The 27,962-nt window shown below is 36.4% G+C and overlaps 10 protein-coding genes and 20 long non-coding RNA genes across 30 annotated transcripts; 16 read left to right on the forward strand and 14 right to left on the reverse strand.

The window, feature by feature from the left end:
- The first annotated feature begins 12 nt into the window (after positions 1-12).
- cyr1 (adenylate cyclase) lies at positions 13-5,431 on the forward strand. Its single transcript, NM_001022079.3, has one exon. The coding sequence runs from the start codon at positions 219-221 to the stop codon at positions 5,295-5,297; it is 5,079 nt and encodes a 1,692-aa protein (NP_596159.1). The 5' UTR covers positions 13-218; the 3' UTR covers positions 5,298-5,431.
- SPOM_SPNCRNA.5832 lies at positions 110-1,527 on the reverse strand. The gene has a single exon (NR_195183.1). It is a non-coding gene; the product is annotated as a non-coding RNA (long non-coding RNA).
- SPOM_SPNCRNA.5833 lies at positions 1,643-2,318 on the reverse strand. Its single transcript, NR_195184.1, has one exon. It is a non-coding gene; the product is annotated as a non-coding RNA (long non-coding RNA).
- Positions 2,492-5,329, reverse strand: SPOM_SPNCRNA.5834. Its single transcript, NR_195185.1, has one exon. It is a non-coding gene; the product is annotated as a non-coding RNA (long non-coding RNA).
- Positions 5,432-5,461: 30 nt separating the features above from the next.
- Positions 5,462-6,883, reverse strand: SPOM_SPBC19C7.04C (uncharacterized protein). The gene has a single exon (NM_001022080.3). The coding sequence runs from the start codon at positions 6,275-6,277 to the stop codon at positions 5,903-5,905; it is 375 nt and encodes a 124-aa protein (NP_596160.1). The 5' UTR covers positions 6,278-6,883; the 3' UTR covers positions 5,462-5,902.
- On the forward strand, positions 5,685-6,014 carry SPOM_SPNCRNA.5835. The gene has a single exon (NR_195186.1). It is a non-coding gene; the product is annotated as a non-coding RNA (long non-coding RNA).
- Positions 6,842-8,885, forward strand: SPOM_SPNCRNA.1553. Its single transcript, NR_150443.1, has one exon. It is a non-coding gene; the product is annotated as a non-coding RNA (long non-coding RNA).
- On the reverse strand, positions 6,853-7,856 carry SPOM_SPNCRNA.1554. The gene has a single exon (NR_150444.1). It is a non-coding gene; the product is annotated as a non-coding RNA, possible alternative UTR (long non-coding RNA).
- prl26 lies at positions 7,492-7,842 on the forward strand. The gene has a single exon (NR_150672.1). It is a non-coding gene; the product is annotated as a non-coding RNA, poly(A)-bearing (long non-coding RNA).
- Positions 8,083-8,658, reverse strand: SPOM_SPNCRNA.5836. The gene has a single exon (NR_195187.1). It is a non-coding gene; the product is annotated as a non-coding RNA (long non-coding RNA).
- A 123-nt stretch (positions 8,886-9,008) lies between the features above and the next one.
- On the forward strand, positions 9,009-9,490 carry SPOM_SPNCRNA.5837. Its single transcript, NR_195188.1, has one exon. It is a non-coding gene; the product is annotated as a non-coding RNA (long non-coding RNA).
- SPOM_SPNCRNA.5838 lies at positions 9,377-11,208 on the reverse strand. Its single transcript, NR_195189.1, has one exon. It is a non-coding gene; the product is annotated as a non-coding RNA (long non-coding RNA).
- Positions 9,702-9,902, forward strand: SPOM_SPNCRNA.5839. Its single transcript, NR_195190.1, has one exon. It is a non-coding gene; the product is annotated as a non-coding RNA (long non-coding RNA).
- On the forward strand, positions 10,167-11,546 carry rcr1. Its single transcript, NM_001022081.3, has one exon. The coding sequence runs from the start codon at positions 10,400-10,402 to the stop codon at positions 10,850-10,852; it is 453 nt and encodes a 150-aa protein (NP_596161.1). The 5' UTR covers positions 10,167-10,399; the 3' UTR covers positions 10,853-11,546.
- A 59-nt stretch (positions 11,547-11,605) lies between these two features.
- Positions 11,606-11,896, forward strand: SPOM_SPNCRNA.5840. The gene has a single exon (NR_195191.1). It is a non-coding gene; the product is annotated as a non-coding RNA (long non-coding RNA).
- Positions 11,897-11,937: 41 nt separating this feature from the next.
- SPOM_SPNCRNA.5841 lies at positions 11,938-13,553 on the reverse strand. Its single transcript, NR_195192.1, has one exon. It is a non-coding gene; the product is annotated as a non-coding RNA (long non-coding RNA).
- Positions 12,001-14,341, forward strand: prs1 (proline--tRNA (Pro) ligase Prs1). Its single transcript, NM_001022082.3, has one exon. It carries the CDS (start codon positions 12,034-12,036, stop codon positions 14,182-14,184), a length of 2,151 nt encoding a protein of 716 aa, NP_596162.1. The 5' UTR covers positions 12,001-12,033; the 3' UTR covers positions 14,185-14,341.
- On the reverse strand, positions 14,199-15,243 carry sen34 (tRNA-splicing endonuclease catalytic subunit Sen34; the record flags this gene model as incomplete). The annotated part of the gene is made up of 1 exon (NM_001022083.3): positions 14,199-15,243. The coding sequence occupies one exon, from the start codon at positions 15,241-15,243 to the stop codon at positions 14,389-14,391; it is 855 nt and encodes a 284-aa protein (NP_596163.1). The 3' UTR covers positions 14,199-14,388.
- Positions 14,443-15,471, forward strand: SPOM_SPNCRNA.5842. The gene has a single exon (NR_195193.1). It is a non-coding gene; the product is annotated as a non-coding RNA (long non-coding RNA).
- Positions 15,472-15,488: 17 nt separating this feature from the next.
- ppm2 (tRNA methyltransferase Ppm2) lies at positions 15,489-17,594 on the reverse strand (the record flags this gene model as incomplete). The annotated part of the gene is made up of 1 exon (NM_001022084.3): positions 15,489-17,594. One exon carries the CDS (start codon positions 17,592-17,594, stop codon positions 15,549-15,551), a length of 2,046 nt encoding a protein of 681 aa, NP_596164.1. The 3' UTR covers positions 15,489-15,548.
- On the forward strand, positions 15,816-17,766 carry SPOM_SPNCRNA.5843. The gene has a single exon (NR_195194.1). It is a non-coding gene; the product is annotated as a non-coding RNA (long non-coding RNA).
- Positions 17,767-17,782: 16 nt separating this feature from the next.
- Positions 17,783-19,796, reverse strand: uve1 (endonuclease Uve1; the record flags this gene model as incomplete). The annotated part of the gene is made up of 1 exon (NM_001022085.3): positions 17,783-19,796. One exon carries the CDS (start codon positions 19,794-19,796, stop codon positions 17,997-17,999), a length of 1,800 nt encoding a protein of 599 aa, NP_596165.1. The 3' UTR covers positions 17,783-17,996.
- On the forward strand, positions 18,067-19,738 carry SPOM_SPNCRNA.5844. Its single transcript, NR_195195.1, has one exon. It is a non-coding gene; the product is annotated as a non-coding RNA (long non-coding RNA).
- Positions 19,797-19,898: 102 nt separating the features above from the next.
- Positions 19,899-20,778, forward strand: SPOM_SPNCRNA.5845. The gene has a single exon (NR_195196.1). It is a non-coding gene; the product is annotated as a non-coding RNA (long non-coding RNA).
- Positions 20,779-21,044: 266 nt separating this feature from the next.
- On the forward strand, positions 21,045-23,045 carry bqt4 (integral nuclear inner membrane protein Bqt4). The gene is made up of 6 exons (NM_001022086.3): positions 21,045-21,108; positions 21,146-21,177; positions 21,217-21,316; positions 21,379-21,432; positions 21,479-22,525; positions 22,598-23,045. Exons 1-6 carry the CDS (start codon positions 21,068-21,070, stop codon positions 22,620-22,622), a joined length of 1,299 nt encoding a protein of 432 aa, NP_596166.1. The 5' UTR covers positions 21,045-21,067; the 3' UTR covers positions 22,623-23,045.
- On the reverse strand, positions 21,265-21,961 carry SPOM_SPNCRNA.5846. The gene has a single exon (NR_195197.1). It is a non-coding gene; the product is annotated as a non-coding RNA (long non-coding RNA).
- SPOM_SPNCRNA.5847 lies at positions 22,160-22,538 on the reverse strand. The gene has a single exon (NR_195198.1). It is a non-coding gene; the product is annotated as a non-coding RNA (long non-coding RNA).
- Positions 23,046-23,111: 66 nt separating the features above from the next.
- On the reverse strand, positions 23,112-27,740 carry omh1 (Golgi alpha-1,2-mannosyltransferase Omh1). Its single transcript, NM_001022088.3, has one exon. It carries the CDS (start codon positions 27,304-27,306, stop codon positions 26,134-26,136), a length of 1,173 nt encoding a protein of 390 aa, NP_596168.1. The 5' UTR covers positions 27,307-27,740; the 3' UTR covers positions 23,112-26,133.
- SPOM_SPBC19C7.11 (ClC chloride channel) lies at positions 23,182-25,834 on the forward strand. The gene is made up of 4 exons (NM_001022087.3): positions 23,182-23,487; positions 23,545-23,796; positions 23,839-24,272; positions 24,312-25,834. The coding sequence occupies exons 1-4, from the start codon at positions 23,352-23,354 to the stop codon at positions 25,788-25,790; spliced, it is 2,301 nt and encodes a 766-aa protein (NP_596167.2). The 5' UTR covers positions 23,182-23,351; the 3' UTR covers positions 25,791-25,834.
- Positions 26,681-27,373, forward strand: SPOM_SPNCRNA.5848. Its single transcript, NR_195199.1, has one exon. It is a non-coding gene; the product is annotated as a non-coding RNA (long non-coding RNA).
- Positions 27,741-27,962: the final 222 nt, after the last annotated feature.

Here is a 27,962-nt window from a genome sequence, read left to right on the forward strand (position 1 = left end):
CTTTCTTGTTCTAAACCTAACAAGTGATATAATCAGACAAAGAAACGCTGGTGTTGGAACTAGGATAATAGAGCAAATACTAGTTCTATAAATTCAATATTCCTTCCTTGGATAGGGATATAACCATTATTGAATTTTCCTTGTCCAAAATTCGCGTATAGTGGTATTTTTGAAACGAAGGTGCTACAGATTCTTAGGAAGGATGCAAATTGCCACTAATGGATCAAAGCAAGCGATTGTTAAAGTCAGCTGTTCCAAACCCGCCTGAACATTTTAAAACAGGTATATCCTGGCTTGATGACCTTGACGAGAAGGACGATGACTCAGCGACGTCTGTGAACTATGATATACCAGAAATAACCGAAGCAAATCTCTGTAATGACTCCCATGAAGCTCTTTCACCTTGCACTCAACCTGTCGGTAATTCTGGACGACCTGTCGAAGCTTTTAAGACCTATCCTAGCACTCCTGCAGTACCTAGCAAAAGCGTGCTTTTCCATTTTTATGAACCGGATGAGAACTTTAGCTTATCTGACACGGGACGTACTAAATCGGATACCGCCTTAGCTGCAAGAGAAAGCTCTGAAAAGTCTGAAGTGCCACGTGATACCCGTAGTGCTGGGATAAAGCCATACAAAGAAAATAACTCGTCTAATTGTGCAATTTCTAAAGAAGCAGGCCTTCGAAGACTTATTGATAAGGACAGAGAATCTTTCGACAAAAACCTGAATCAGTCATTTACCAATCTAACTTTTCCAGAACCGATTTCTGATGACAGTGACAGTGTGGAGTTTCAACGTGATTCTCTTAATAACAATTGGCCAGCTAGTTTGGAAGGTAGCATACACGAATTACCCAGGAATAGTGATGATGATGGAATCCCTGCTTCTGCGGCTCATATCCTGGACCTCGATTATCATAGAGATAGTTATGATAGCCCTTGGAAGAAGTTTTTACCGTACCCTTCCATTTTATCCGATGATTCTTGGAAAGCTCCGGAGAGTTGGGGAACTAGTTTGCCCACTGAGGCTATTCCAAAGCAGGTTTTTACTACTAGATTTTTTGCTCGTCCTTCCCTGGGCAATAGAAAGAAAGAGTTCTTTCTTCGAGTATACCGTGATGATCGAACTTCCGTATCATTCATTTGCCCTATTGGCATACAAACTCATGAAGTGATTAAGCTGTTAGCAAGGTTATTTTTTCTTCCCTCGTCTGCTAATTTTTACCTCTTATTAATCCAATTCAATACAGAACGTATTTTGTTGCCTCATGAACAGCCATGCATTATATTTGAACGATTATTGAGTTTGTTTGGGTGTAAGGTAACTTCCGATGAAGAAATAAATGAAGAAGATAATTATAGTGTTGCTAGATTGGTGTTTACTACGATGGATATTGGAGCGGATGTATTGCGTAAATTCTCTGAAAAAAAAATTACTGCGAACCTTGACATTAGTAGGTCAAACCTGGAGGTTATTCCGGTAAAGATCTATCCCTATGCCCATGAACTTATCTCGTTGAATGTTTCGCACAATTTATCGCTGGACCTGCCTTTAGATTTCATGGAGCGCTGTGTCAAGCTTAAGCGGTTAGACATTTCCAATAATTTAAGGTCTCCAAGAGGAAAACCGATTACTGCTCTTCGCCAATTGGAAGTTTTGAACATGTCTCGTAACGATATATATGAATTGGATCCTCTTATATTCTCTGGGCTTAGTCGAAATTCTCTGAAAGAATTGAATATAGCTAATAATAAGCTGTTCTTCCTTCCCCATTCTACTAGATATTTGGTGAATCTAACCTATCTTGATTTATCCTACAATAATTTTGTGACTTTCCCTTTAATAATTACTGAGTTGTCCCAATTGGAGACTCTTAACTTTTCGCATAATTTATTGTCACAGATATCTAGCAAAATTGGCTCTCTTGTTAAATTGAAGCATCTATATCTACAATTTAATGATTTATCTAATCGGCTTCCACAGGAAATAGGCTTGCTAAAAAATCTGGAAACAATTGACCTTAGTTATAATGCGATTACTAACATCGCCAGTTTATCTGAATGTCCGAAACTAAATAGCATCAATGTAGCTTGCAATTTACTTTCTTTTTACGAATATTCCAATCCGTCAGCTACATTCATCGACTTCTCGTTTTGTCCACTGACTACAATTGATCCGGCATTTAGCTATAGCAATCTCGTCTACTTTGATATCTCACATGCGAAGCTTATTGGGCTCAAGGATTCTGTCATTGAAACTTTAGTAAATGTAGAAACAGTGAAAGTGAATTACAACCACTTTACTAGCATTTCCGATGCAATTTCTGCTATGCAAAATTTGAAATATTTGTCTTGCACGAACTGTGAAATGTCTTATGTTTCACCAAACCTTGGCAAATTAAAGCATTTAGTTCACCTGGATTTACATGCAAATAATATCAAAATATTCCCTGAGGAAGTATGGCAAGTCTCTTCACTAAAAGTTGTTAACCTGTCTTCCAATATCCTGGAGAAAATCAAGTTACCAGTTGCAACGTCAAAAAAATTAACTAGGACAATTAGCCAATTAAAAATCATGCGTACTTTATCAGGAAATCCGGTATCGAGCCTCTCCTCCCAAGAATTTGTTATGCCTACCGTTGAAGAATTATACTTGGTGGACAACAGATTGGGCAATGACTGTTTTACGGCTTTAGAATACTTTAAGTGTTTAAAAGTCTTAAATTTATCTTACAATTATTTAACGGAAATTCCAAGCAAGTTTTTCCAAAATTTTTCTGATCTTAAACACCTTTTTGTGTCAGGAAATGAGCTTGCAAATCTTTCCATTTCCAGTACAGCGCAGGTCCTACTTGAAACTTTGTACGCGAATGGAAATCGTCTTTCCTCTTTTCCTAAAAATGAAGCTTTGTCTAAAAGTTTAAGATTTTTGGACATAAGTACCAATAATCTGCAGAATTTAGCAGTAGAAAAAGCTGAAAAGAAGAGTTTAACTAAACTTCCTCAATTGGAATACCTTAATCTATCTGGTAACACATGGTTTCGATTCTCTGAGCATGAAGATACAAACTTTACAAAATCATATTTGAAGAATTTAAAGTTTTTGAGCATCATGGATTTGAATACAAAATTTTCTAATGCGCCTTCTGATGTTCTAAACCATTTTATTCAACGCAACTCTCCTCAACCTAACATTTTGAGGTATGGAGTATGTGGATACCTTTCTCGTTCTATTCCCGTCATCTCTGCATGTGAATTAGTTGTTAACAACTTTTTGCATCCTCAATCATCTTTATACTGTGTGCTTGACAGTGACATCAGCGCTGGAAAAAACAACCGGGTTTTAAAATTTGTGTACGACAATTTGGCTTCATGCCTAGCGCATGAGATTAATGCAGCAGATTCCTCTTCTGAACAAATTTGTAACGCTTTGAGAAGAGGATTTCTTCGTTTAAACAAAAAATTAGGAAATGTCATTCATTATGACCTTAGGAAGTCTTCAGAAGGAGACGTGGATAGTAATTACGTTACCACTATGAATATTTCAGAAAAGGGTTATTCTATGGACAGTTCTTGCTTGGATATAGGAGTTAGCATTATCTTAGTGTACGTCAGGGATACAAGAGCTTTCGTTGCCAATGTGGGCACATCAATGGCTATAATGTCTACGAGAAATGATTCGGAACCTACAACTTTAAGTGTCATGCATGATGTGTACAATAGGGATGAAATTCGTCGCATAGTTGATTCATGTGGTTTCATATCTGGTGAAATAAAATCGACCACTACACGTGCTATTGGTCGTTTGTCTCAATTTCCTGGCGTCCAAGCAGTTCCCTATGTTAATGTGCAGTACTTATCTGAACTAAACGAATTTATCATTCTAGCAAATCAGGAATTTTGGAGCGTATTATCAAAACGCACAGTAATTGACGTTGTTCGTGCCAACAGACATTCTCCTCTATTAGCCTCTACGAAGCTACGTGACTATGCTATTGCATATGGTGCAGAAAAAAATGTTCTTGTAGTTATCGTCGAATTGAACGGATTGTTTGAAGAGAATTCCCTTAATTTCAACCAACTACGGGGGGATGAAAAAACTTTAGCAATTTCTGAAAAGAACGATAATATGTCATTTGTCCAAGATTTACCCGATGATTCTTCTTTAGCACGAATGAATAGAGAAGTCTCTCCCCCGAAAGGTTGTATTGCCATGGTTTTTACTGATATTAAGAATTCCACATTATTGTGGGAAAGACATCCTATTGCAATGAGATCTGCGATCAAAACTCATAATACTATTATGCGTCGGCAACTCCGTGCAACTGGAGGCTATGAAGTAAAAACCGAAGGAGATGCGTTTATGGTTTGTTTTCAAACAGTTCCTGCTGCATTACTTTGGTGTTTTTCAGTACAATTACAGTTACTTTCGGCAGATTGGCCCAACGAAATAGTTGAGTCAGTGCAAGGACGGTTGGTACTCGGCTCAAAAAATGAGGTGTTATATCGAGGGCTTAGTGTTCGAATTGGTGTCAATTATGGTGTAACCGTGAGTGAACTAGATCCCATCACTAGACGTATGGACTATTACGGGCCTGTAGTAAACAGAACATCTAGGGTTGTATCAGTCGCTGATGGTGGTCAAATTGCTGTTTCTGCTGAGGTGGTATCTGTATTGAATCAGCTTGATTCAGAAACAATGTCATCAGAGAAGACGAATGTCAACGAAATGGAAGTTCGTGCTCTTAAACAAATCGGTTATATTATCCATAACCTTGGAGAATTTAAGTTAAAAGGTTTGGATACTACTGAAATGATTTCATTGGTTTATCCTGTGCAATTGCAAGGAAGACTGGAGAGATTGATAAAGAGCCGAAGTTTGGGAACACCCACAGCCCTCCCGGAAACTCAGACTTATACTCCCGTTCGTAGTAGAAGCAACAGCTTGCGACCCATGTTAGCAAGATTGAGTGATTCAAAATCTGTCCATGGAGAGGAGGGTGGTTCTGGGAAGAGATCGGTTTCATCCTTGCGCAACGTATCACCATCAGAGAGTACTGGTGGATATGAAGGTTGTATTTTTGATGACCAACAGTATCAATTACTTTATGAACTTTGTGAGCGTCTTGAAGACCATGCCGCTATACTGCATGGGTTTCCTGAACCACCGCCTTGCGATACCGGTCTGGCAGCTCCCGTAAACCAGGCCGAGGAGTATTCATTGTTCTACCGTCTGACTTTGCGTATCGAGAATACTATTTATTGTGTCAGTCAAATGCTTGGACACACTGGCTAAATGAATGCATATAATGACTGCTATATTTAAATAATGTTTAACCCCATAAATAGTTTATATATATATATTTATTTTTTGTATATATAATTTGCATATTTTTAATAAAATTTTTTTTTTTTTTGCTATACCCTAAAGTTGGAATTATGGAATACCAAATTAACGTACGTGTTTCGAGGCAAATCAACTTTTATTTACTATTAGTAAACAATAAGAAACTGAACAACGGAACGACAGTAGACTGATACAAAAGTAAAAAAAAAGAAAAATTGTATTAAAGAAATACGAAATAAAATAATTTTCATGCAAAATGGTATAGGAGTAAAAAAACACAATGGGGGAAACTCGGTATAACACTTGATAACAATGTAAACCCCAAATAAAGATAAAAAAAAATGCAAAATAGAAGAAAAATGAAAAAGAAATCGTAAGAGTAAGATCGTAACTAAACTAAAAATACAGCAAAAAAATTTGGAAAGAATGAAGCAATAAAAATACTAAATAAACAAAATTGGAATCAAAACACTTGACAGCCCGGTATAAAAAAACTTGAGAAATGAAAGATAGAAAAAAAATAAGGAAAAAGACGGAGCTTCAACAATAGTAGTCTAAAGCCTAGAATGACGAGAAGATGTCTTGGAAAGATGTCGAGAGAGACGTTGAGTCAACTTGCTTTCCATACTGGCAAACGAAAGTGGTCGGAAAGAATCGGCGGTTGGACGATATTGATTCTGTTCACGGTGAGGTTTAGTCTTGAAATTTTCATCGCAATCAATCAAGTATTGCCAAGCACGAACAGTATCGAGAGGACGTTCATAGCGCCAACGAGTGGGATTATTCTCATCGGGTTCTTCAATGGAATGACCGTAATAATCCTTCGAAAGTAGCGAAGTGGTGGGTACTTCCTTGTTAGTTTGAGCCATTTCATATGGCTCAAGCTCCGTAATGGCAGTTGATGGATTGATTTTAGTAACTTCAGTCATTTTCCCTATCCAAAGCTAATCAAACTAAACCGCGAAAAAAAAAAAAAAAAAGAATGGATGCAAAGACGCACAAAGGTTTACTTCCTATCACTGTTGAAGAAAGCAAGTAGGAAAGATGGTATTTTGAGAGGAAGATAATGGATCTAATTGAAATAAAAAATTACAAAAGCAAGACCCTATTCCGCAAAACAAAGATTGACGCAGTGTTCAAATGTTTTTCAAATGTTTCTTCTATACCTTGCTATGCTTTTAGCTGTTTCGAACGATTTACAGTGGACAAGCTAGGACTTTGGCTTGAGAAGGAGTTGTTTGTTTACAATGCACCAAAAGTAAATAAACAAATCTTTCAAATACGATTGATTTGATTAGACGAGGAAATTTACGATTCCAACCGATGCTCGGTATTCGAATTAATGAAATAAACCCAATGCTCTACAACTCGCTAAAAAAATTTGCGAGTTGAGATAAAATACAGAAAAGGAGACAGACAAAGAGGATAGAAACAAAGGATGTTTACAATTTATAAGAACCGTATCAAATCTGACACAACACTACAACACTTCAACGAATGCTATAAAAGAAATTGATGGATAGCGATATGTCTATGAGGATCCAAGGAGAGCTTCCCTTGCCATTTATAGGAAATTTGAAGAGGCACAGCCATGCCGTATCGCTCTCTCCAGACATTATTGCGATGTCCCGACTAATTGAAAATGATGTAATTAAGCGCGCAGAGCCAGATAGAGATGTATTAATCGAACCAATCATCACGTCTCATTTGAACTGATCCCTTAGGCCCTCAGGGGATAAACAACCTAATTATCAAGTACCATATCTGGTCATAATGTCCATCTAGAAAAATCGCATTAGGGGCTCGATTGCCTAGGGAATTTGATCTCTGACAATAGACAGAGAGAAAGGCGCAATTCGTTACCTTTCGTTAAGAGGCGTAAACATAGTAAACGTTGATGGGGTCTTAGTATTAGGAGTAAGGATGGAAATGTGGAAAGGGAATTGCATGAGAATTGATGAAATTAACGAGCAACTTATAGGTCGTCGATCATGTTTCACTGGAAGATCAGTTGCTAGGATTTTATTCAAGCATCGGGTATGCTTGCGCCTAATACGGAACTGTTTCCAGCATTGCGATATATATTACCATTAACTCTCTCTTTCTCTGTGTGCTGGATCAAAAAACCTAGAGTGCATTGGACAATATCCTTGTAACGCGTGGCGCGCTGGTATTCTGTATTCCGGATTCCGGATTGTCCCTTGTACGTCAGTGCAGTACTGCGCAGTGTAGTGGCATGCGGCAAGCGGCAAGGTCGGCGTTTTGCATGGAAAGGAAGGAATCAACAATAAATTGAATGGAAAGCAAGGAGATGGAGAAGTTTTGTAATTCCAATGCCAAACATATGCTTTTCTAATGTGAAAATGTGAAAAAGATGAGAGAGGAAACGAGGACGATATGGGTATTTTGGTGCGGTTATCGCTGTTGATTATGGAATAGACGGCTTCTTAAGCAACTTTTAGAACCGAAAACAAGCGGATGAGATTATTACTCAAAAAAAAAATAAATAAAAAAATAAATAAAATAAATAAAAACAATATGAAATTAAAAAAAAAAGATTTGAATTGAAAAAAAAAAATAAATCAATAAATTAAATTAAATTGAAAGGATTTAAAATGGTACAATTAGAAACCACTTGAAATGAATATAAAAGAATAAACTAATAACGGAAAATTTTCCTCACTTCCTTAAAAACAGATTAAGAAATAAAAAAAATAACCCATTCAAAATAAAAAAATATTCATTCATGTTGTTCCACTACGATGTTATTTTGCGCTGTCTAGTTTTTACATAAACATTTACAATTACAAATTCATTTGACTCTTACACATTTCGACTGTCTCATGCGTGTATTTACTGAATGTCGGAATTTTTTTTTAAACTTTTAGGCATTTCGCTACTGATGCTGTCAGAGGCTTACACTAACAAGCAAGGTTGCTATAGAGTCCATCTATTATATGCAATGAACATGACTTGGATATTTTCATATTACGCACATTCATCAATCATCATGTCTAGGCTTTTCAACATTGCGAATTTTTGATTTCGCTACTTACAGATCATTTGTCGCTCGTTGTACAGAACGAGTACCAAAGCCACTTAGCAACACTTACGTTTTGGGACGATGTTGTTTCACGCATCATTTTCAAGTGCTCTCAAATCCTTCAATACTACCTAATAAGATGTTTCGTGGCTTAGTGAAATTTCCAATCGCAGATGGTTCAAAGGAGGCACACACACATTTTTTTTCAACAATTTTTTGGTTTACTTGTTGAGATAGTGTTCTTAACGTTACTTGGAAGCCATATGTAAAAAGAAACAAAGATGTCTGTGTGCGCCATGAAAGTGGAAACTTGAAATCCCATTAAACAAAACATTATAAAGGAGGAATAACTATTTTATAATTTGACGACTCCTTTTTTGCTCATATACTTAATATGTATCTTTATTTTATAAATTTTATTACAATACATTCATATATTTATTACTATTTTACTTAATTTTCATACTTATTCTATTTATTTATTTTTTAAAATCTACGTTTTAGTTGTAATATCTGTTTACTCATTTTCTTTCCAAATTAACGTAGTTTCTCATTTATTATTTTTATTATTTATTTTCATTTACTTTTTCTTGAGCTGTATTGTATTTTTCCCATTCGCACATGTATCTCTTTTCATTTACTTACTAGAACATTATCTTTTCTAGACAAATAAGTATAAATGAATTACTCTCCATAACAAGGGATAAAATATATTGAAACATCTTTGTATCTTAAAATTTAATATTCAATTCTGTACGTTTCAAGCAAATAACAAAAACTATGACTTTAAAATGTACATTTCAAATATAACCTCGTAACCTCTCTCTTTAGACAAAGCTAAAAATCTATTTACGCTTACACAGCGTGGAATTTGGGTCTTAAACTTATAAAATACTCCTTTCATATTTTCTTCTTTTGAATTACAAAAGTTTTTTGGTTCTCACAAAAATGAAATAATATCATGACTTCGAAAATGTTCTTTGCTAATAAATATTATTACCACTAATTGACTACATCGCTTCGTCCGCCTTTTCCTATTTATTTATATAGCAGCTAGTTCATTCGTATATCAATTTCATCATATTTACACTGGTAAATTTCGAACATGTGTGTCGTCCATACATTCAATTACAAAACTTGCATATTTGCTTTTAATTTTAATTCACCAATATGATGTCTCAAGTTTGTAATGTATTGCGATAGTACTACAATGTTACTATAGTATTTTCAATTTCTTATTCATCTGATAATTTGTTACATCTTCTATTATGTGCTAGTGATTAATTAATGAATACACTCGAGCGCCAATAAACAAGACAAGCAGGCGATCCAAAAATTTACAATGGAAACAGATATTCAAAGTTAAATCAACACTGAAAGTCAACAGATAAATGACTTTGCATTTTTACGTTTAGAACAAAGATTTTCAAACCTGCCCAGCCAAGCTGGTCAGCCGTGTCGACTAAGTTAGCTTGTCCCAACTTTACGCACCTTAATCCATCGCCTTCGGTAAAATGCGACAACAAGGTGGCTCAGATGCACAGTTTGTAAATCACATTATTTATCTTCATCAACCTGCATTATTCTAACTTTAGGAAAACCAATTTTTTTTTTTCTTCTTTCATCCAATCTGTTTTGTGTTTTGCTTTCCTCTTATTTCTCAAAATCAAATATACAAACACATCTGATTGTTTTTTACATCGTTACCTCTTGTAAATAATAGAACCACTTGAGCCATAAACGATTAGTGTTTCCCTACTGCCAACTCTTCTTTTGCCTATATTTGCATCAGTGCAATTTTGATTATTGTTGGTCATACATCTTGTTAGAACGGTTCTGAGGCCTTATTATCGTTGTGTTCCTTGTTGTACTTTGTATCTTTGTGGTGTTTTTCAAGCCCTGTTTCTACAGCAGTATTGCCATTGTTAGTGGTGTTTTTTCATTCTCGTTCTCGCTTTTTAGTTTGTTTTCAAAATTTTTAGACCACATTCTCTTTTTCTGTTAAATAATGAATGACGATAGCAGCAGCAGTAGCAGCGGCGATTCCAGTGACGGGAGCAGTGGAACCACCATTGTTCAAACCAATTCATATCCCTGGTCAGCCTATGGTCGTTGGGTAGTGGTGATCATCTGTATTGCTGCACTGATTTTCTTTTTCTTTATCATCGGTATCATTAATCGTCGTCGTACTAAAAAAGGACAAGCTACTATTCCATTCACCAATTTTTATCCTCTCACTGCTCCTCCCCCTTATACAGCCGAACCTGAAGCCCGTTATAACTCAACAATACATAATCCGATGCCCCCCATGTCCCAAGCTTATCGTCCTCCTCCCACCGAACCTCCTACCGTTCCAGCTTACGAAACATCCTCCGAGTTTCCCCCTCCTGCTTATCCAGAAGCGGCAGCTACTTCAGATGCTGCTTTTCGCAAATACGATGGATATGCTAAGCTTGGGTGATTGTCGCCAGGTAAAGCAGTTCTTTTGTACATCTAGATCGTTTTTGGAATTGCATAGTTTTCCTCCCATTTGCCTGAACTCTTGCGTTTTCTAATCTCTCTCCTTGTTTGTTCATATGGATGGCGTGCGGCTCTTTTCTAGAGTTGATGTTCATATGTGTTAGTCAATTTATCTGGAGCATTTTTCCTCTAGACATGCACAATCCATTGGGTGATTTAATCATGAATTATAGCTCTAATAAATTGACTTCACTTCCTAATTGTAGGCTTCTTCTCTCACATTACTCCTCCTTTGCTAATCTCTGATTTTAAATTTCTTTCCTTTTTTTTTTAACTCTATGTTATTCCGTTTCTTATCTTTTTTTATATTTAATGTCCTTTCTTCAAATTATAAAAAAGCAAGCATAAGAGATTTAATAGCTTAATACTTTTTACTGTTTCTGTTAATTAAACTAATTCCCTCGGTTTTTATTATATAGTACTTTTTTTGGTGAAGTTTATGTTAGACATTGTACAACTCGCATTCTTTTTTCCTTGGCTTTTCAATAACGAGCATTAATATTTCCTGAGCGTTTTTAGCATATTTGACGCCGATTAACTAGTCTCAACTTTGATTAAATTACACCACCCGAGAGTGTGTTTTGTAATAAAATGTTCTTGACTTCTTTTTTATCATTAAACCAATTGTTGCATATTCAAACATTTTCATTACATAAATGACCTTTTCAACAATCGGCGTTTATTATTTCGTATTTGTATATGTTGTTTAACCACTTTAATTTTATTAATCAAAACTGAGCTATGAGTATCCAAGATATGGGTATTTTGTATCGCTGAAGACATTGTGGTGTATGATGAGATTGATGCCTTGAGTAGTCGATACAGAATTTCGCAGAGAGGAGTACATAATTTAAAGCTTCTATGCTCAGATTATTTTTTCGCTATTATAAATCTGATGCTGTCTTCTTAGCTTTTCCTTTACACAGTTAGATGTTACGAACTTTTGTATTGCCCTCTATATACTGATATGCTATGCTATCCTCGCTATTGTGATGAAACCAATTTATTCAATAAGGTATTACACTAAACTGCCCAAACGTTTTCAGGAGTTACTCATTATCACTACTTTGTGACTATCTCTATAAACTCAGGCAAAACGAAAACTTTTTCCTTGTTACAGAAATGTCTGTTGACAGCTTAGTTTCATGTTTAGAGCAGCTTATAACTGATGATTTAAAGCTTGTTGAACATCAAGAGGTCAGCAATGGGGCTACTTGGGCTAGCGCCTTGCAATCTACCAAAGATGTTCCATCTCATGCTTTAACAAAAACCATCGTGTTAAAGCCCAAGACAGCAAAATCTCAAACTGTAGTGCCCATCATTTTGGCAGCTTTGGAAACTACTTCTACCCCTTCTGGAATAGCCGCAAAAGCTGTCGGATCAAAGGAAGCTCGTATGGCTGCCGCTGATTTGGTCGAGGAAGTCTTTGGCATTCCTCCAACTGATGTTGGTATCTTTTCCGTTAACAAGGAGAATGCTTCAAAAGTCCACGTTGTTTTGGATGCCGCTCTTATTCAACACAATGGCTTATTAGCTTTCCATCCTTCTAGTAGCGCAAAGACAGTATTTGTTTCTCCAGCTGCCGTTCAAACATACTTGAAATCTGTTGGTGTGAACCCTATCATTGTTGACTTTTCCGCTCCAGGTTCTGCTACTGCTCCTTCAAAGCCTGCTGCTCAAAAGAAAAAAGCTGAGCCCTCAAAGAATGACGCTGCCATCGAGAATGCAGCTCTGATTGGTATCACTGTCCGAAAGGATGCTGACTTTCCTAATTGGTACCAACAAGTCCTTACTAAAAGTGACATGATTGAGTACTATGATATCTCTGGTTGCTATATCTTAAAACCATGGTCTTATAGCATCTGGGAAGCCATCCAAGGATGGTTTGACAAGGAAATCAAGAAGCTTGGTGTCCGTAACGGTTACTTTCCTCTTTTCGTATCTTCCAAGGTTTTAGAAAAAGAAAAAGATCACGTTGAAGGTTTCGCTCCCGAAGTCGCATGGGTTACTCGTGCTGGTACTTCGGAGTTAGATGAGCCCATTGCTATTCGTCCTACCTCTGAAACCGTTATGTATCCCTACTATGCTAAATGGATCCGCAGTCATCGCGATCTTCCCCTCAAACTTAATCAGTGGAACTCTGTTGTCCGCTGGGAATTTAAAAACCCTCAACCCTTCTTAAGAACTCGTGAGTTTCTTTGGCAGGAGGGCCATACTGCTCACATGACTTTGGAAGGTGCAACTGAAGAAGTCCATCAAATTTTGGATTTGTATGCCCGTATTTATACCGATCTTTTAGCTGTTCCTGTTATCAAAGGTGTCAAGAGTGAAAACGAGAAGTTTGCTGGTGGCATGTTTACAACGACTGTCGAAGGATATATTCCTACTACTGGCCGTGGTATTCAAGGAGCTACTAGTCATTGCTTGGGCCAAAACTTCTCAAAGATGTTCAATATCGTAGTTGAAGATCCTAACGCAGAAATTGGTCCAACTGGTGAACGTCCCAAGCTATTTGTTTGGCAAAACTCTTGGGGTCTTTCGACTCGAACCATTGGTGTCGCTGTTATGGTTCACGGCGATGACAAAGGTTTGAAATTGCCTCCCGCTATTGCCCTTGTTCAAAGTGTTGTTGTACCATGTGGTATTACCAACAAAACTACTGATCAGGAACGCAATGAAATTGAGGGCTTCTGCTCCAAATTAGCTGATCGACTCAATGCTGCGGATATTCGTACCGAAGCTGATTTACGTGCCTATACCCCTGGTTATAAATTCTCTCATTGGGAAATGAAGGGTGTTCCTCTTCGTCTTGAGTATGGACCCAATGATGCCAAGAAGAACCAGGTTACTGCTGTTCGCCGTGACACCTTTGAAAAGATTCCTGTTCCTTTGAACAACTTAGAGAAGGGTGTTTCCGACTTGTTGGCCAAGATCCAAACTAATATGTATGAAACTGCTAAAGCTGAACGTGATGCACATGTCGTTAAAGTGAAAGAGTGGGCAGATTTCGTTCCAGCCTTGAACAAGAAAAATATTGTTATGATACCATGGTGTAACACCACTGAGTGTGAAAAGGAAATCAAGAAGAATAGTGCTCGTCAAGTCAACGGTGACGAACCTGAAGACGAAAAGGCTCCTAGTATGGGTGCCAAGAGTCTTTGCATTCCATTGGAGCAACCCTCTGGTGAGGATGCTATTATCGAAGGTACTACTAAATGTGCTGGTTGTGGAAATCTAGCAAAGGTCTGGGGTCTTTTTGGCAGAAGTTACTAAGTGTGTCGTTTATTATACTTCTTGTCATCGGTGTAGTTTAGAAAATCCTGTCTTTTGTAATTATATTCGACATTTGTCTTGTGGGTTAAAAAATTTATTTGCTATTAAACATTTGCGTCTATAATCAATAGTAAAGTAATGTACAAACTATTTGTTGAAAATTTTCTATTTTGATTGTTGTAACTTAAGTGAAGATATCGATTTTTAGCCAAACCCAGCCCATTCAATGGAAAAATGACGAACTGGTAATAGTAATAGTTCTTCCTTAGACTTTTCCCCATTCATATTGATGTTTCGATCATTACTGCCTCCGATCAACCATGTTTTTTTTACTGCTGTTCCAAGACGTCCACCACCAATCAAGAAAAGGACTGGTATCTCCTGGTCCCATTTATAAGAATTAACTAGATAGTGAGAATGATACCTTAATGCATCACCAGGGTAAGCTACGAATTGACATCCAAAACGCAAACCAGGATTCAAGTAGAAACCTGTATCAACCAAGGACTTAAACATCAGGTATCTATTTATATCTAAATTTTCGAAAACATCTTCCTCTTTGTGAAAGTCGTCATTCATTGATGACTTCTCAGCAATTCTGGTAGTAACAGTGTCCACTGGTATCCAGGATAAATCAAATGAATCGTGTTCATCATAATTCAAAGGATCAAGTGGTAGAGTCCGACCCAATTTTTTCATTATTTCAATTTTCTTTTCGTTTTCTTTCTTTTTTGCCGCAATCATTTGATCATATGCCAATGACTGGCGTTTTTTTAAACACTGTTTCACATCGTCTTTAGTCGTATTTTCAAGGAGTTGCTTATGCACCTTCGTATCATCAACTATATAAGAAATTCCTTTTTCAATTAAGTAAAAAGCTTCTTCTTTAGATAATTCCATGGGAAGGCCTAGAAATACATTTTGTTGCGGCAACTGTGGCAGAGTTCCAACTAGCGTACCAAGAATATGATAATTTTTACGAAATACTTCTACTGCTTGAACGTCAAAAACAAGGAACTTCCCATGAACGTAAGATATTGGGAACTTCTCATCTTCCATGTTCAAACAGTCTTTTACCTTAGATAAGTCGATAAATGATCAAAGGCTTCAATATGAAGTATGACAGTGACACCAATATTTGTTTAATTGAATGATTATGAAAGTTATTCCAAATCAACTTGGTTTCACATACATTAAACTGCTTGTTTTAACAGATAGTTTACTTGGGGCATCGGAGCTGTAGTGTAGCAAACTTCGCAACTTACAAATTCATACATTAACTATTTTGTAATCATACTTATTCCCAAATAATTACTAAATAAAAATAGTTGAATAAAATAATAAATAATTTAGAAAGTAAAATTTTATGCTGAAACCAGTTTGTAAAATGTTGCATTTTCGTTTAAACAAGATCCAAACGAAAAACATATGCATCCTCCTCCAAAGATTTGCAGGTGGTTCCCCATACCTGAAATTCCAAACATCGTAAAAACAGGTCTCTTCTCTGTTTCTTCTATGCACACACCTGTAACAGAATAATCATTCATATTTATACACACAGATTCTTCCTCCCACAGAATGGTTCTGAAAACCGCTGCTCCTCCTACTATAATTGGTTTCGAATCATCGCCAAAAAAAACAACTTTTGAACCGATACGCGATAGCAAAATTTCAACTTGTACGTCGAAATTCAATACTCTAGTAACAATTTCAAAATGATCATCATCCCTCAAAACCATTTCCCATTCTAATACCTCCCTGACTGGTTCATTTAGTTCATTCATTCCACCGCATAATATTCCCTTTTTTAATTTTGAAGACCAATGCAGACAAGCCCCCCATCTGGAATAGAAAAGAGGGTCTTTGCATTTTAAGGTGTTCCATTTCCTTTTCGAATCCGACCATATGAGACACCCTCCAAAAGGCTTTCCTGCCAACAAAACAACATATGAACTACCATTGTGCTTTATGGAAACAGAAGAAGCTCGGTGAGAGGCATAAGGTAAAGATGGAAAGTCTGACCAATTACCATCTGCAAAATAAATACATGAACTTAAAATCTTTTTTGGAGATTCACGTCCACCTATAAACATACAAGTCTTTTTGTCTATAGAAACCACACTTTGTCCCATGCAAGAGGTCAAACTATCGGTGGTAATCTTCATTATACTGCCATCGTCTTTTTCAGATATTAGATACGCGTCCTTCGATCTTCCAGCAGTTGACAAACCACCTTGAACAATAACACTATCATCCAAATCACAAACGGCCGGTAGACGCAGGCTAGGTAATTCTTTGAGACAGGCAGGTAAATCAGTTCTTTTTAGCGAGTAAATACTATTTCGAAGTGTTAAAGGAGAGTTGTTAAATATAATCTCGCTTTTTACGTATCGGATATATTGCATACATGGATCAGGGGATTCCACAAGATCATACTTTCCAACTAGTTTACTACTGGCATGCTGAATACTATAATGTTGTAAAAAAAAGTAGAACTCTTCCCACTCGTCAAATGGTTCAACCATTTCGCAAAGATGTTTAAGTTTAGAATCCATCAAGAAATTCCAAAATGTACAGACATCAAGGATTTCAACATATTCCCAGCCGTTCTTGACCCATCGAGATTTGAGAGATTCAATTGTAGGGTATGCATAAAGCCCATGCAACGGTGTTCCCCATTCTTTAAAGTGCTTCACCATTACATTAGCAAATGGATGATCAAAAGTTGCAGGAGCTATCTGTTCAAAAAAACAGGAATGAGCATCCGGGAACTTTGACATCCACCTAATTAATTTTTCAGATGCTTGTCGTGGCATATACACCGCAGCAACTTCAGATATGAACAAAATAGCATCATTGCAATAATCAATTCCATATTTTTCAAGACAGGACTCCAATTGATTAAGAAGATTCAGGTTGCAACCAAAAGAGTGATAGTTTTTTGTATGAATTTCTGTACCATCCAAATCAAATTCCTTGTCTTCTAAAACGATACTGCTTAAAAAGGAATCAGAACGAATCATCTGTACCCTGTTTTCGATAGTTTCTGGATAATCTACATCATAAAAAACAACATCATCAGTGTTATATTCATGAGAACTTAAAAGTTGAAAGGCTAAGGGGTCGTATCCTGCACCTAAATTCACTATTGCCTTTCTTTTGCCGGTTTTATTCTTCAAAAACTGGTACACTGCAAATCGAATAGCCATGCATCGTGTCCAATAACCTCTATTTACGCTTGGCGATCTTCTAGGTGATTTCTGTATAAACGGTTGATAATAAGAATGTCCTACGGTAAAACCTGGATATCCACATTTTTCAACTGAGGCTTTTGAAAGAATTGAGCTGTCATTGGTTTTACGAACTTCTCTATCTTTTGACTTAGTTTTCCTTTGATTTTTGTTTGACATTGTATATGAATAAAGAGAAGCTCATTTAATCTTTCGAAGCCTTGAGAATTTTTGCAGTTAAGTTACACAAGCTTACGAAGATTAGTGGAAAGGAATTATAATATTGATCAGAAAACGACAATACCAATATGACCGGAATTGCTTAAAGTTTTACATAATTCGTGTAAATCGTAAATTACTAGTTTAAATTTTATATTTAATTGAAATGTTTTATTGAAATTTGATTGTAAATAAAACAATAACTTTTAGATTAAATATTAGCATGGACAGTAAGCAAATAAGAAAATAAATAGTACTCTAGTGAATTTTTTCGGAAATATCTAGAGCCAAAAAGACAAAAATGATTGCATTGAAAATGCAGATGGCTAAATTATGCCATAAATCAAAAAGTATGACGGATTTTTATTTTTCATCCTCTTCTACTTCTTCTTTTCTACTACGCCTTTTTCTTGCAGTTAAACGCTTTTCAGCTCCGGGCGGATAATATCCATCTCGAGTTTGATCGTATTCAGGCCCCATAATTTCAAGAGGACATGGTGGATTTTGTAACTCATAACGTCTACACAATTCAAATACAGCCTGTTCCTTTTCCTTAGCTTCTATCATTAGATCCATTGTAGGATCACACGGTGGAAAGTCAAACACCCTATCAGAGTGAGCACGTCGTTTCATCCCAGAAATCGCCGTTGGATCAGCCGATTCTGAGTAATGTTGCTTCTGTGTAATTCCCTTTCTTGTCCAGGTTTCTCGAATAGTTGGGATTAATGGCATTAAATCTAAACTTCCTTCACGAAGCGTTCCTGGCACTATGTTGTGATGATGCCAATCCAAAACTAGAGGAATATTAAGTTCTTGGCATAAAGGTAATAAATCTTGAACTGACCAAGAAACATCATCGTTTTCTAAAACTAAACGAGCTTTAACCGAATCAGACAAGCGTTGATAATTTTTACGAAACCTATCCAATGTTTCTTTTTTTCCTTCAAAGGTACCACCAAGGTGAATAATTAAAACAGCGTCTTTATTTAATTGTTCATTCAACTTCATACGACTGAGAATTTCATCATGATAAGCCAAATCACGTATTGCCGAATCAACTACGACTTCTCGTGGAGAGGCTATCTGGGTGTACTGACCAGGATGCATAGTCAATCGATGATTATATTTATTTGCCAGCTTGCCCACCTCCTCGAGATGAGATTGTGCAAATTCAAGGGTATATCCATACTTTGCATGGCTTGCGAAAGGAAATAAATCAGAACTCACTCTCATGAAGTGAATGCCAAAGTTGTGATTCCACTCAACCAATTTGATTAAATCTAAAACATTTTGCGTACCTAGCTGCTTGACACTTTCGAGCCCATCACGTTGAATGGTTGTAATTCGGCAGGTGCGTGAACAAAAAACCCTCTCCTTCATTGACCTTAAAATAGTATTCAAACAAGCATACCCCAATCGTCCTCGCCAGGGTATGGGTTTGTCCAAACAATCAAACATCTCTCGTGGAGCATGATCATCAAGATTCATTGTAGATTCTTTTTCTAAATTTTTTGCAGAAGAACGAGACCGTCTTCGTTTAGAAATTGGAGTTTCCAACTGTTCCGGCACAACCGGTTCGAACTCGTCAGAGCTACTTTCATTTTTAAGAGACTTTTCGTCGACTTCTTCAACATACTCCTCTTCCTCTTTTTGTTTAACTTTTTTAGTAGCTTTACTAATTTGCTCCTCCGATTCGGATTCTGACGAGGAATTGTAGTTGACCGGTTTTTTTGATCTCGACGATCGCCTAAGATGAGTTGAAGAATCATAGGACGCAACAGACTCATCAATTTTATCGGAAACAGAATCTGTCGCTTTCTTTTTACTGCTACGTGCCCTCTTTCGTGTAGACGTAGAAGTACTTTTTTTGTGAGGTCCACTGATATTAGCTAACTCAGTCTCATTTTCTTTTTTTAAGTCGACTGGTGTTTCGGCAGAGAATGAATTCGCACCGATATTAACTTGCGGTAACATTGAGAGTGTGGTTTTTGAGCTCATTGGAAGTAAACTTTTAAGGGTATCGGGTAAACAATGAAAACGAGAGTAAGTAATGGTACAAACCGACGGTACACAAGGATGATTACCTTTAAATGCCTTTTGTTTTAATATGGTGAAAACAATGCGTTTAGAGATTTGAATATTTCGTTTCAATAGCCTAAGCATTAAAAAATGAAAACGATTTTAGTATCAATATGACATTATTTAGAAGGAAATAAGCCCTTCGCAAACTTGCTTATATCCCTACAACTATTATCTTGTAAGTGAAAAGAGATATCGACAAGAAGTGATTGAGACTCAATACTAGTCAAAATCAACGAGTGTGAAGACAAATCTTCTTTCATTCCCAGTAAACCAAAAATGGTTTTGTATCATTGTTACGTCAAAATTCGCTATGATTTTATTGGAAGGCCATGAGATTACTGATGCTCAAGGGATTCAACTTTTGACAGTTATTGTTCAGTGTAGATAGGACTGCTTTTACGAGGAAATTTTGGTTTCTCAAATCGAGCTTAGTTTAGCAATACAATGTTAAGTAAAAAGATTGTGTTGCTTTCTCTTTAATAATTGCAGATTCAGTTGAACAATCAAAAAAACAGCAGATAGGAAAAAACATTTGAAATGAAAATTTGGCCAAGTCAAGGAGTCGCGACAATTTATTTTACCATCTGTAGCATATGTGTGTATGGGAAGCAGAAGTAGGCGGATTCGGGTCATTTATATTGTATTATGAACCGTCTTAATGCTGCTTTCTGCTGACATGGACATCTTTAAAAATATACAAACAATTACCGTGTAATTCACAATAGATTTAATACCATCAGCATTAATGAGTTGGTTGAGAAGCCATCATTGCGAAATCGCAATGTAGGTAGAGTAAACGAAGCGAATTGTTTACGATAAAATACAGTATATCTTTAGAACCGTAGATAGCTGCATCAGCGAAACGATTGGTTTTTTCTGCAAATACTATTACAACCAGTAGCATGAAGAACGCTTCTTACTGCCGCATCGTTTTTGCCGACCTGGCTGATCGATTGACAAAACAAACTTCTAGCAGAAATAAATGATCAGCGCTTCTTATATTTAACATTTGGCAGCGTGCTGCCCGCGTGTGAATATTTTCCTTAAGTTTGTATCCCAACAGAAAAGCGTAAAAAATTGGAACCACATTGAATCTTCAAATAAACAATATTAACATTACATTTCAGCATAAGCATCGACTATACATGACCTCGAGGTGTTTAAAGAATTAGTAATTCTTGCTTTGCACATAGTTTATAACGAAGTACGTCCTAGCATCACTCGATATTATCATTTAAGGTAGCACCACTATTGCTCTATACAATCAGCTATTACATAAACGTTGTAAGAGAGGAATTATACAAACGTCGACGACGGCGATTAATTGTTACCTTTCCCCTTAATTGAATACCATGACTGAGAATGAGAAAAGCAGGTCTTTACCTGCTGAAAGGTTCGTATATTTAAAGAAAACGACTAATTGATATTAGAAACCCTCTCTATAAAGACGATACACTTGACCGTACGCGCTTCCCGAAATTACGTGAAACTAATATAGCAGATACACCATTAATCCCAAAGTGTCGCGCTCAGGTAATAGAATTTCCTGATGGACCAGCTACTTTTGTTCGTCTCAAGTGTACAAATCCGGAATCTAAAGTGTAATTATCTTTTTTTTGCAGTGTTGTTTTTGGAAAAATACTAATGATGTATATAAATATAGACCTCACTTTCTTATGAGGATGGCAAAGGATTCAAGCATTAGTGCTACGTCAATGTAAGCGTTTTTTCATATCTTTTTCTAAAAATCTAAACCCGATTAGGTTTCGTTCAGCTTTCCCTAAGGCTACCCAAGAAGAAGAAGACTTGGAAATGAGATGGATTCGTGATAATTTAAACCCAATTGAAGACAAACGTGTTGCTGGACTATGGGTGCCTCCTGCAGATGCCTTGGCTCTTGCCAAAGACTACAGCATGACCCCGTTTATTAACGCCTTGTTAGAGGCATCCTCCACTCCTTCAACTTATGCGACTCCTTCACGCCCCACTGCGCAGAAATCAGAGACATCTGAGGGGGAACCTGAATCTTCGACATCTGCCACTACCACTTCTGTTGCTAGGCGCACACGTCAGCGTCTTGCTGAACATCTGGAGAATTCCAAAAAGACAATCCTCCAACATGATAATAAAGAAGAAGACAAGGAAATACATTCCGAAGAGAATGAAACGAAGGATGAAATTAAGTCTGAGAAGAAAGAGCCAGAAATCAAGAAGCAGGAAGGCGGTAGTTCTACTGAAAAAGTAGGTCAACCCTCTTCTTCGGATGATAAAGCAAAAGGATCAACCTCTAAAGATCAACCCTCTGAGGAGGAGGAAAAAACATCTGATATCCAAGATAGAAAGATTAAGACACCTATCAAGCCTTCTCTTCTTGGAAAGATTAGGTCAAGTGTCAATAAGGGCATGACTGACGTTGCCAGTCAAGTTAACAGAGGCATGACCGATGTTGCCAGTCAAGTTAACAAGGGCGTGAATGGTGTTGCAAGCCAGGTCAACAAAGGCATGAATGGTGTCGCTAATCAAGTTAACAAAGGTGTAACTGGTGTTGCAAGCCAAGTAAGAAAACCTGTCGGAAAGTTGGAAAAGAAGTTCGAGAATTTGGAAAAGAGCATTGGGGATACTTTGAAATCTTCCATTCGATCCTCTCCAAAGTCAAAGAAGAGAAGTAGAGAGGATTTTGAGGAAAACGAGGATTACAATGCTATGGTACCTGTGAAAAGGTCGCGTATCACCAAACTGGAAAGCGAAGTTTACTATGAAAAGCGGAAAGTCAGAGCACTTGGTGGTATTGCTATTGGTTTGGGTGTAGGGTAAGTATTCAATGATTGTGATAATTGGTCTTTTCCCTGGATTTAAAATCATTTACTAACTATCTTTCGCAGCGCAATTTTACCTTTTCTATTTTAATTTAATAGGGCCCTTTACCATTTTGAAACTACTGGATGTTAGAATTTAATGTGACATATGTGCTTTAATTTGTTGATGTAGTTTTTCGTGTTTAATGTGAAAATCAATTGACTTGATGACTTTTTACTTACTTTCGATTATGATTTGGGATTGGAGACCTGCTTCAGATTGATTTAGGGCTGAAATAACTTAATTTCCGATTGATTCTAGTGCACTATTTGGTTATCTTAATGTTTTATCACTTATATGAAGTTGTTTTAGTCCTGGGAAGTGTATTGTTTCCAATTTATTGCGGAATGTGATTTTTCCAAGTTATATTGATTACTGTACTTTGCTTTAGTTTTGTTTCATTAAATTTTCCTATTTTAAACTTATCTAGCAAAATAGCAAAAAGTAACATTTGTACGACTAACGAATAACTAACTACTATAGAAAACTAAAGAGAGTCGAAAATAGAATCTTCTTTTACTATGAAGATATTACAAATGTGCATTGTTTATATTCCAACTTCAATATTTCTTACTTCATAAGTAATAAAATTCGCTCGGTTTACACCCTTAACATACTATATTCAAGGTTGAGGACAAAGTTTTGGAAAAGTGCAATTAATGCTTGCGATTTGCCTACCATACAATAATAAATGCTAGTGATCAATTTTTGATATACAAAGGAGAAAAACAAGAGCATTTTCTTCAATTCTGATATTCTCCACATTAGATTATATCATCAATGTCCTCTCAAAAGAGAGCAGATTCCTCAAGTTCTTTTGATCAGGCGGAACGTCGATCTTTGGATGAAAATGAAAGGAAAAAAAAATATTTTTTTAATAGAGAAGGTTCCGGTATTGATAATTTTGAAACGGACGGTATGGTTTTTCAAGCTTCGAAAGCATTTGACTACTATTTACTGACAACTTTTAAAGACAGAGTTAATGAAATAATTAACGAGCAAAATGAAGAAAACGTAATTGATCAAAGCCGTTGGTCCAAGTTGTGGAGAATATGGAATGTTGGTTATTCATGGTTTATTCTCAGTATCATAGGAACAACAGTTGGGTTTGCGGCTTATATGCTTGACATAGTTACCTCTTGGCTATCGGACATACGAAGGGGATATTGTACTAGTCATTGGTATTACAATGAGAAATTCTGCTGTTGGTATAGCGAAACTATGGGTATGTTCAAACATGACTTGTACAATGATCTAACGTTTCAAGGTTCCTCGTGTACTGCATGGAAACCCTGGACTTACAAGTTTTCCCTAAATTACCTTATATACACGGCCTTCGCTTTACTTTTTGTGTTATGTGCTGCGATTATGGTAAGAGATGTTGCTCCTTTAGCAGCTGGTAGTGGAATCTCAGAGATTAAATGTATCATAAGCGGTTTTTTAAGAGATAGTTTCTTATCTTTTCGTGTTATGTTGGTAAAATGCGTTGGTTTGCCATTAGCCATCGCTAGTGGTCTTTCCGTTGGGAAGGAGGGACCCAGTGTACATTTAGCTACTACCATCGGGCATAATATATCTAAGATATTCAAATATGCCAGGGAAGGATCTATTAGATATAGGGATATTTGTGTTGCTTCTGCTGCTTCCGGAGTCGCTGTTGCATTTGGATCCCCTATTGGAGGTGTGCTTTTCGGTATTGAGGTAGGAAAGTTTATAGAGATTTTGACTAATTCTTTTAAGGAAATGTCTGGTGGTTATGACCCAAAAATGATAGTATATTCATTTTTCTGTTGTTTATCGGCCGTTGGTGTTTTGCATATGCTAAATCCATTTCGTACAGGGCAAGTTGTTTTATTTGAGGTTCGCTACTCTGGATCCTGGCATTTTTTTGAGCTTCTTTTTTTTTGTTTTCTAGGAATTTTTGGAGGTTTATACGGTGAATTTGTAATGCGCTTATTTTTCTTAATTCAAAAACTACGCAAAAAATACTTGTCTCGATGGGGTGTTCTCGATGCTGCTTTTGTCACCGTAATAACATCCTTGGTAAGTTTCTTAAATCCTTGGTTACGTTTGGACATGACCCTTGGGATGGAATTGCTTTTCCAAGAATGTAAGTCAAGTAGCTCACCTGAGTTAATTAATCTTTGTGACCCTTCTCTAAGGACTAAAAATACTATTTTGCTTTTGATTGCTACATTTGCAAGAACAATATTTGTTACCTTCTCGTACGGAGCCAAGGTTCCTGCTGGCATCTTTGTTCCTTCTATGGCGGTAGGTGCCTCGTTTGGCTATATGATTGGTTTGATAGCAGAGATGATTTATCAAAGGTTTCCAAACTCAGTTTTATTCTTAGCTTGTCATGGTTCTGAAAGCTGTATCACTCCAGGTACCTATGCGCTCCTTGGAGCAGCAGCTTCTCTCAGCGGTATAATGCATTTGACGGTCACGATCGTTGTTATTATGTTTGAATTAACAGGTGCCTTAAACTTCATATTACCTACCGTACTTGTCGTGGCACTTGCAAATTCCATTGGCAATATGCTGGGAAAAACAGGTATAGCTGATCGTAGCATTGAGATTAATGGATTACCCTTACTTGAACCAGAAAAATCCATTAATAGCTCCAATACCATAAATATACCCATTACTGAAGTGATGGCTAGCAATTTAATAACCATTCCTAGTATCGGATTTACATGGAGAAAGCTGTTAGGAATGATGGAAGGTTACGACTTTAGCGGATATCCTGTTGTTTTAGATTCACGATCTAATTATTTAATAGGCTATCTTAAGAAATCATCACTGAAGAGTTCTTTTGAGGCTGCAAAACTAGAGCCTTCATTTACTTTTGATCAGCAGTTGTGTTTCGGAAAGGTTGATTCAGTTGGCGATAGTAAGTCCTCTAAATTCGGTGAATCAGATAGAATAGATCTTTCAGCGTATATGGATGTGAACCCTATTTCTGTATTACATACGCAGAGCATTGCAAATGTCGCTGTTTTATTCGAAGTCTTAAGTCCAAGTGTGATTTTTATCGAAAAAGACGGAAATTTAGTTGGCTTAATCTCAAAAAAGGATTTATTACTTGCATCCAAATATTACCAAGAAGATAATGATTTAGTGAATCCTGCTAATCGTCATCGTGCAGTTTCTACAGAAAGGATCAACGACAGCTATGAAAACATAGAACTAAAGCCCTTAAAATTAAACATAGAATGATAAAATGTAATAGTTTCATTGAAGGGAGAATTAAGTATGGCTAAAAAGTTGATGCTTCAATAGTACGAAAGCAAGAACTGTATAAACGAAAGTGACTAAAATCGATAACGAAGTTAATTTCGGAAGACATAGTCTATCAGAAGGTGTAAAGAAATATACGGTACAAAATGAAAAAAGTAGGCTCATAAAGTAATAGCAAACCAATTAACCGTTGAAAGCTTTTCAAAAAAAATGAGAAGAGAAATGACGAAGTAAATAAAAATAAATGGAAAGCATAAATTGCGACTTAAAAACAAACTGAGCTTTTTAAAGCAAATCTGACATTTTAAGCCATGTGAAAGAATTAATGGCTATAAAAAGACCAGTTTTCGGGGAAAGGCATTTCAAATGCGGTATAGAATTTATCTAGACAGCTCCATCCATTATAATCAATGGATTCATAAGGATCACAGTCGCATTTAGCGCGTGTAGCATCATCCAAAGGACAATGACCGCTACCAGGATGCCAATAGCCAATCTCATTGAAAAAATGGATATTGTCACGATCAGCGAACAACGAAACAGCAATGCTATGAACTGGAGCATCACCCCAACGCTCATAGAAGAAATTACCACTTTTATCAAGGTAGTCAAAATATTTACTATAAACTTCACTTTCCCAAAAATCAACTTTCGCAATTTCAAAATTAGTCCAAAAATGACATCCGTTATAAGTTTCCCCATCATCATTAGATATGAAGTTTAGAGCATTATTAGGATGAAGAGCATTAGGGTGCATTTTGATGAATTCTTTGGTAGAGGGCCAAAGAGAAGGAATTGTTTCTGAATATTCAGTTACAGTGATAGTGAATGCATACGCCTTGTTATTTTCCTTCATATAAGCAAATGGATCGAAATCGAGGTCGCAAAAGAAATCCACACTAGGTTCAACTCTCCAATAATATTCGTACTTCTGAACAAGAGGATGACGATAAAAGAAACCAGACTCAAAGCGACACATGTGACGATAAGATTCTTTGTCAGCATAAAGAATTCCTAATTCTTGAAGTTTTTTCCAATTTTCATGCATTTTGTCTTGGTCAATATATTCCGGAATGCTCCATTGTTCCTGAGGTACCAAACCAAATTCACATTTGCCAGAGACCGCTTCAATAACATGCTCCTTAAATTCGTCAGAGAACTCCTCATTGTTAAGGAAAACCCATCCATAATGATATTTATGATTGAAAGTCTTCTCAAGTTTTCGGATTGATTTAAGTAAATCATTCAAATCTTCATTTCTTGCCAACGTAACAAAGGCAGCATTAACCCGTTTATTTGGAAGCCATTCGGAGCGTTCTGAGGGCTCTAGATTAGAAATATTGAAATACGAAAGAGTATCTCGATTGTCAATCAGACTGCCCTCAAATACACTGATAGTTGGGATGTATTGCTTTTTGAAACGTACAAATACAACCAATGTAAGTAATACCACTAAAAGTAAAACACGTTTGAACTTTCTTGGCAAGCGAACCATTTTGCATTAAAAATAGAAATGCTATATTTATAGATTCTGTAAGTCGGGTAAAAAGTCTTTAAAGAGACCGTTATTCTTCTAGTACAAAAAAATGAAATAAACAGCCGAAGGAAAACCAGTGAAATTGCAAGTTTTGATTTTCACTATAGTACTTCGAATATGGCTTCCAATAAACCAATAGATAAATAACCGAATGTGAACTAAAAGTACACTGGAGAAGGAAACAATTGAATCCTATGCAAATTATTAAATGTAACTACTTTGATAGTAGTAACTCTACAAAGCTAATATATAAGTCCAAGCACCAGTCAGTAAATGAAGTGATTGCTATGTTACTCAAAAAGTATAAGTAGAAAATTAAAAAGAATTTCTCTATGTTGGTTATAAGGAAATTCTAATAGTGAGCAAGCTTTTATCAATTAATGGTGGTGGCTGAGTGAGAATGGTGCAGGCACAGTTACAGTATTTACGTTATTGAGTTGTCCAAAGTAAAATTAGACCGATCGATTCTTTGAGTTTTACAGTCTAGCAATTATTTATTATACATACTTAAATAACATTATTTTAGCAAAAAACTAGGCTAGAAATCAAGTTGAATAAAAAGTTAACATTTCTGAAAAAAATTTTTTTTTTCTAAATTCCTCTGACTGTTCATA

This window comes from Schizosaccharomyces pombe (assembly GCF_000002945.2).
Source record: "Schizosaccharomyces pombe strain 972h- genome assembly, chromosome: II".
Taxonomy (NCBI): Eukaryota; Fungi; Ascomycota; class Schizosaccharomycetes; order Schizosaccharomycetales; family Schizosaccharomycetaceae; genus Schizosaccharomyces; species Schizosaccharomyces pombe.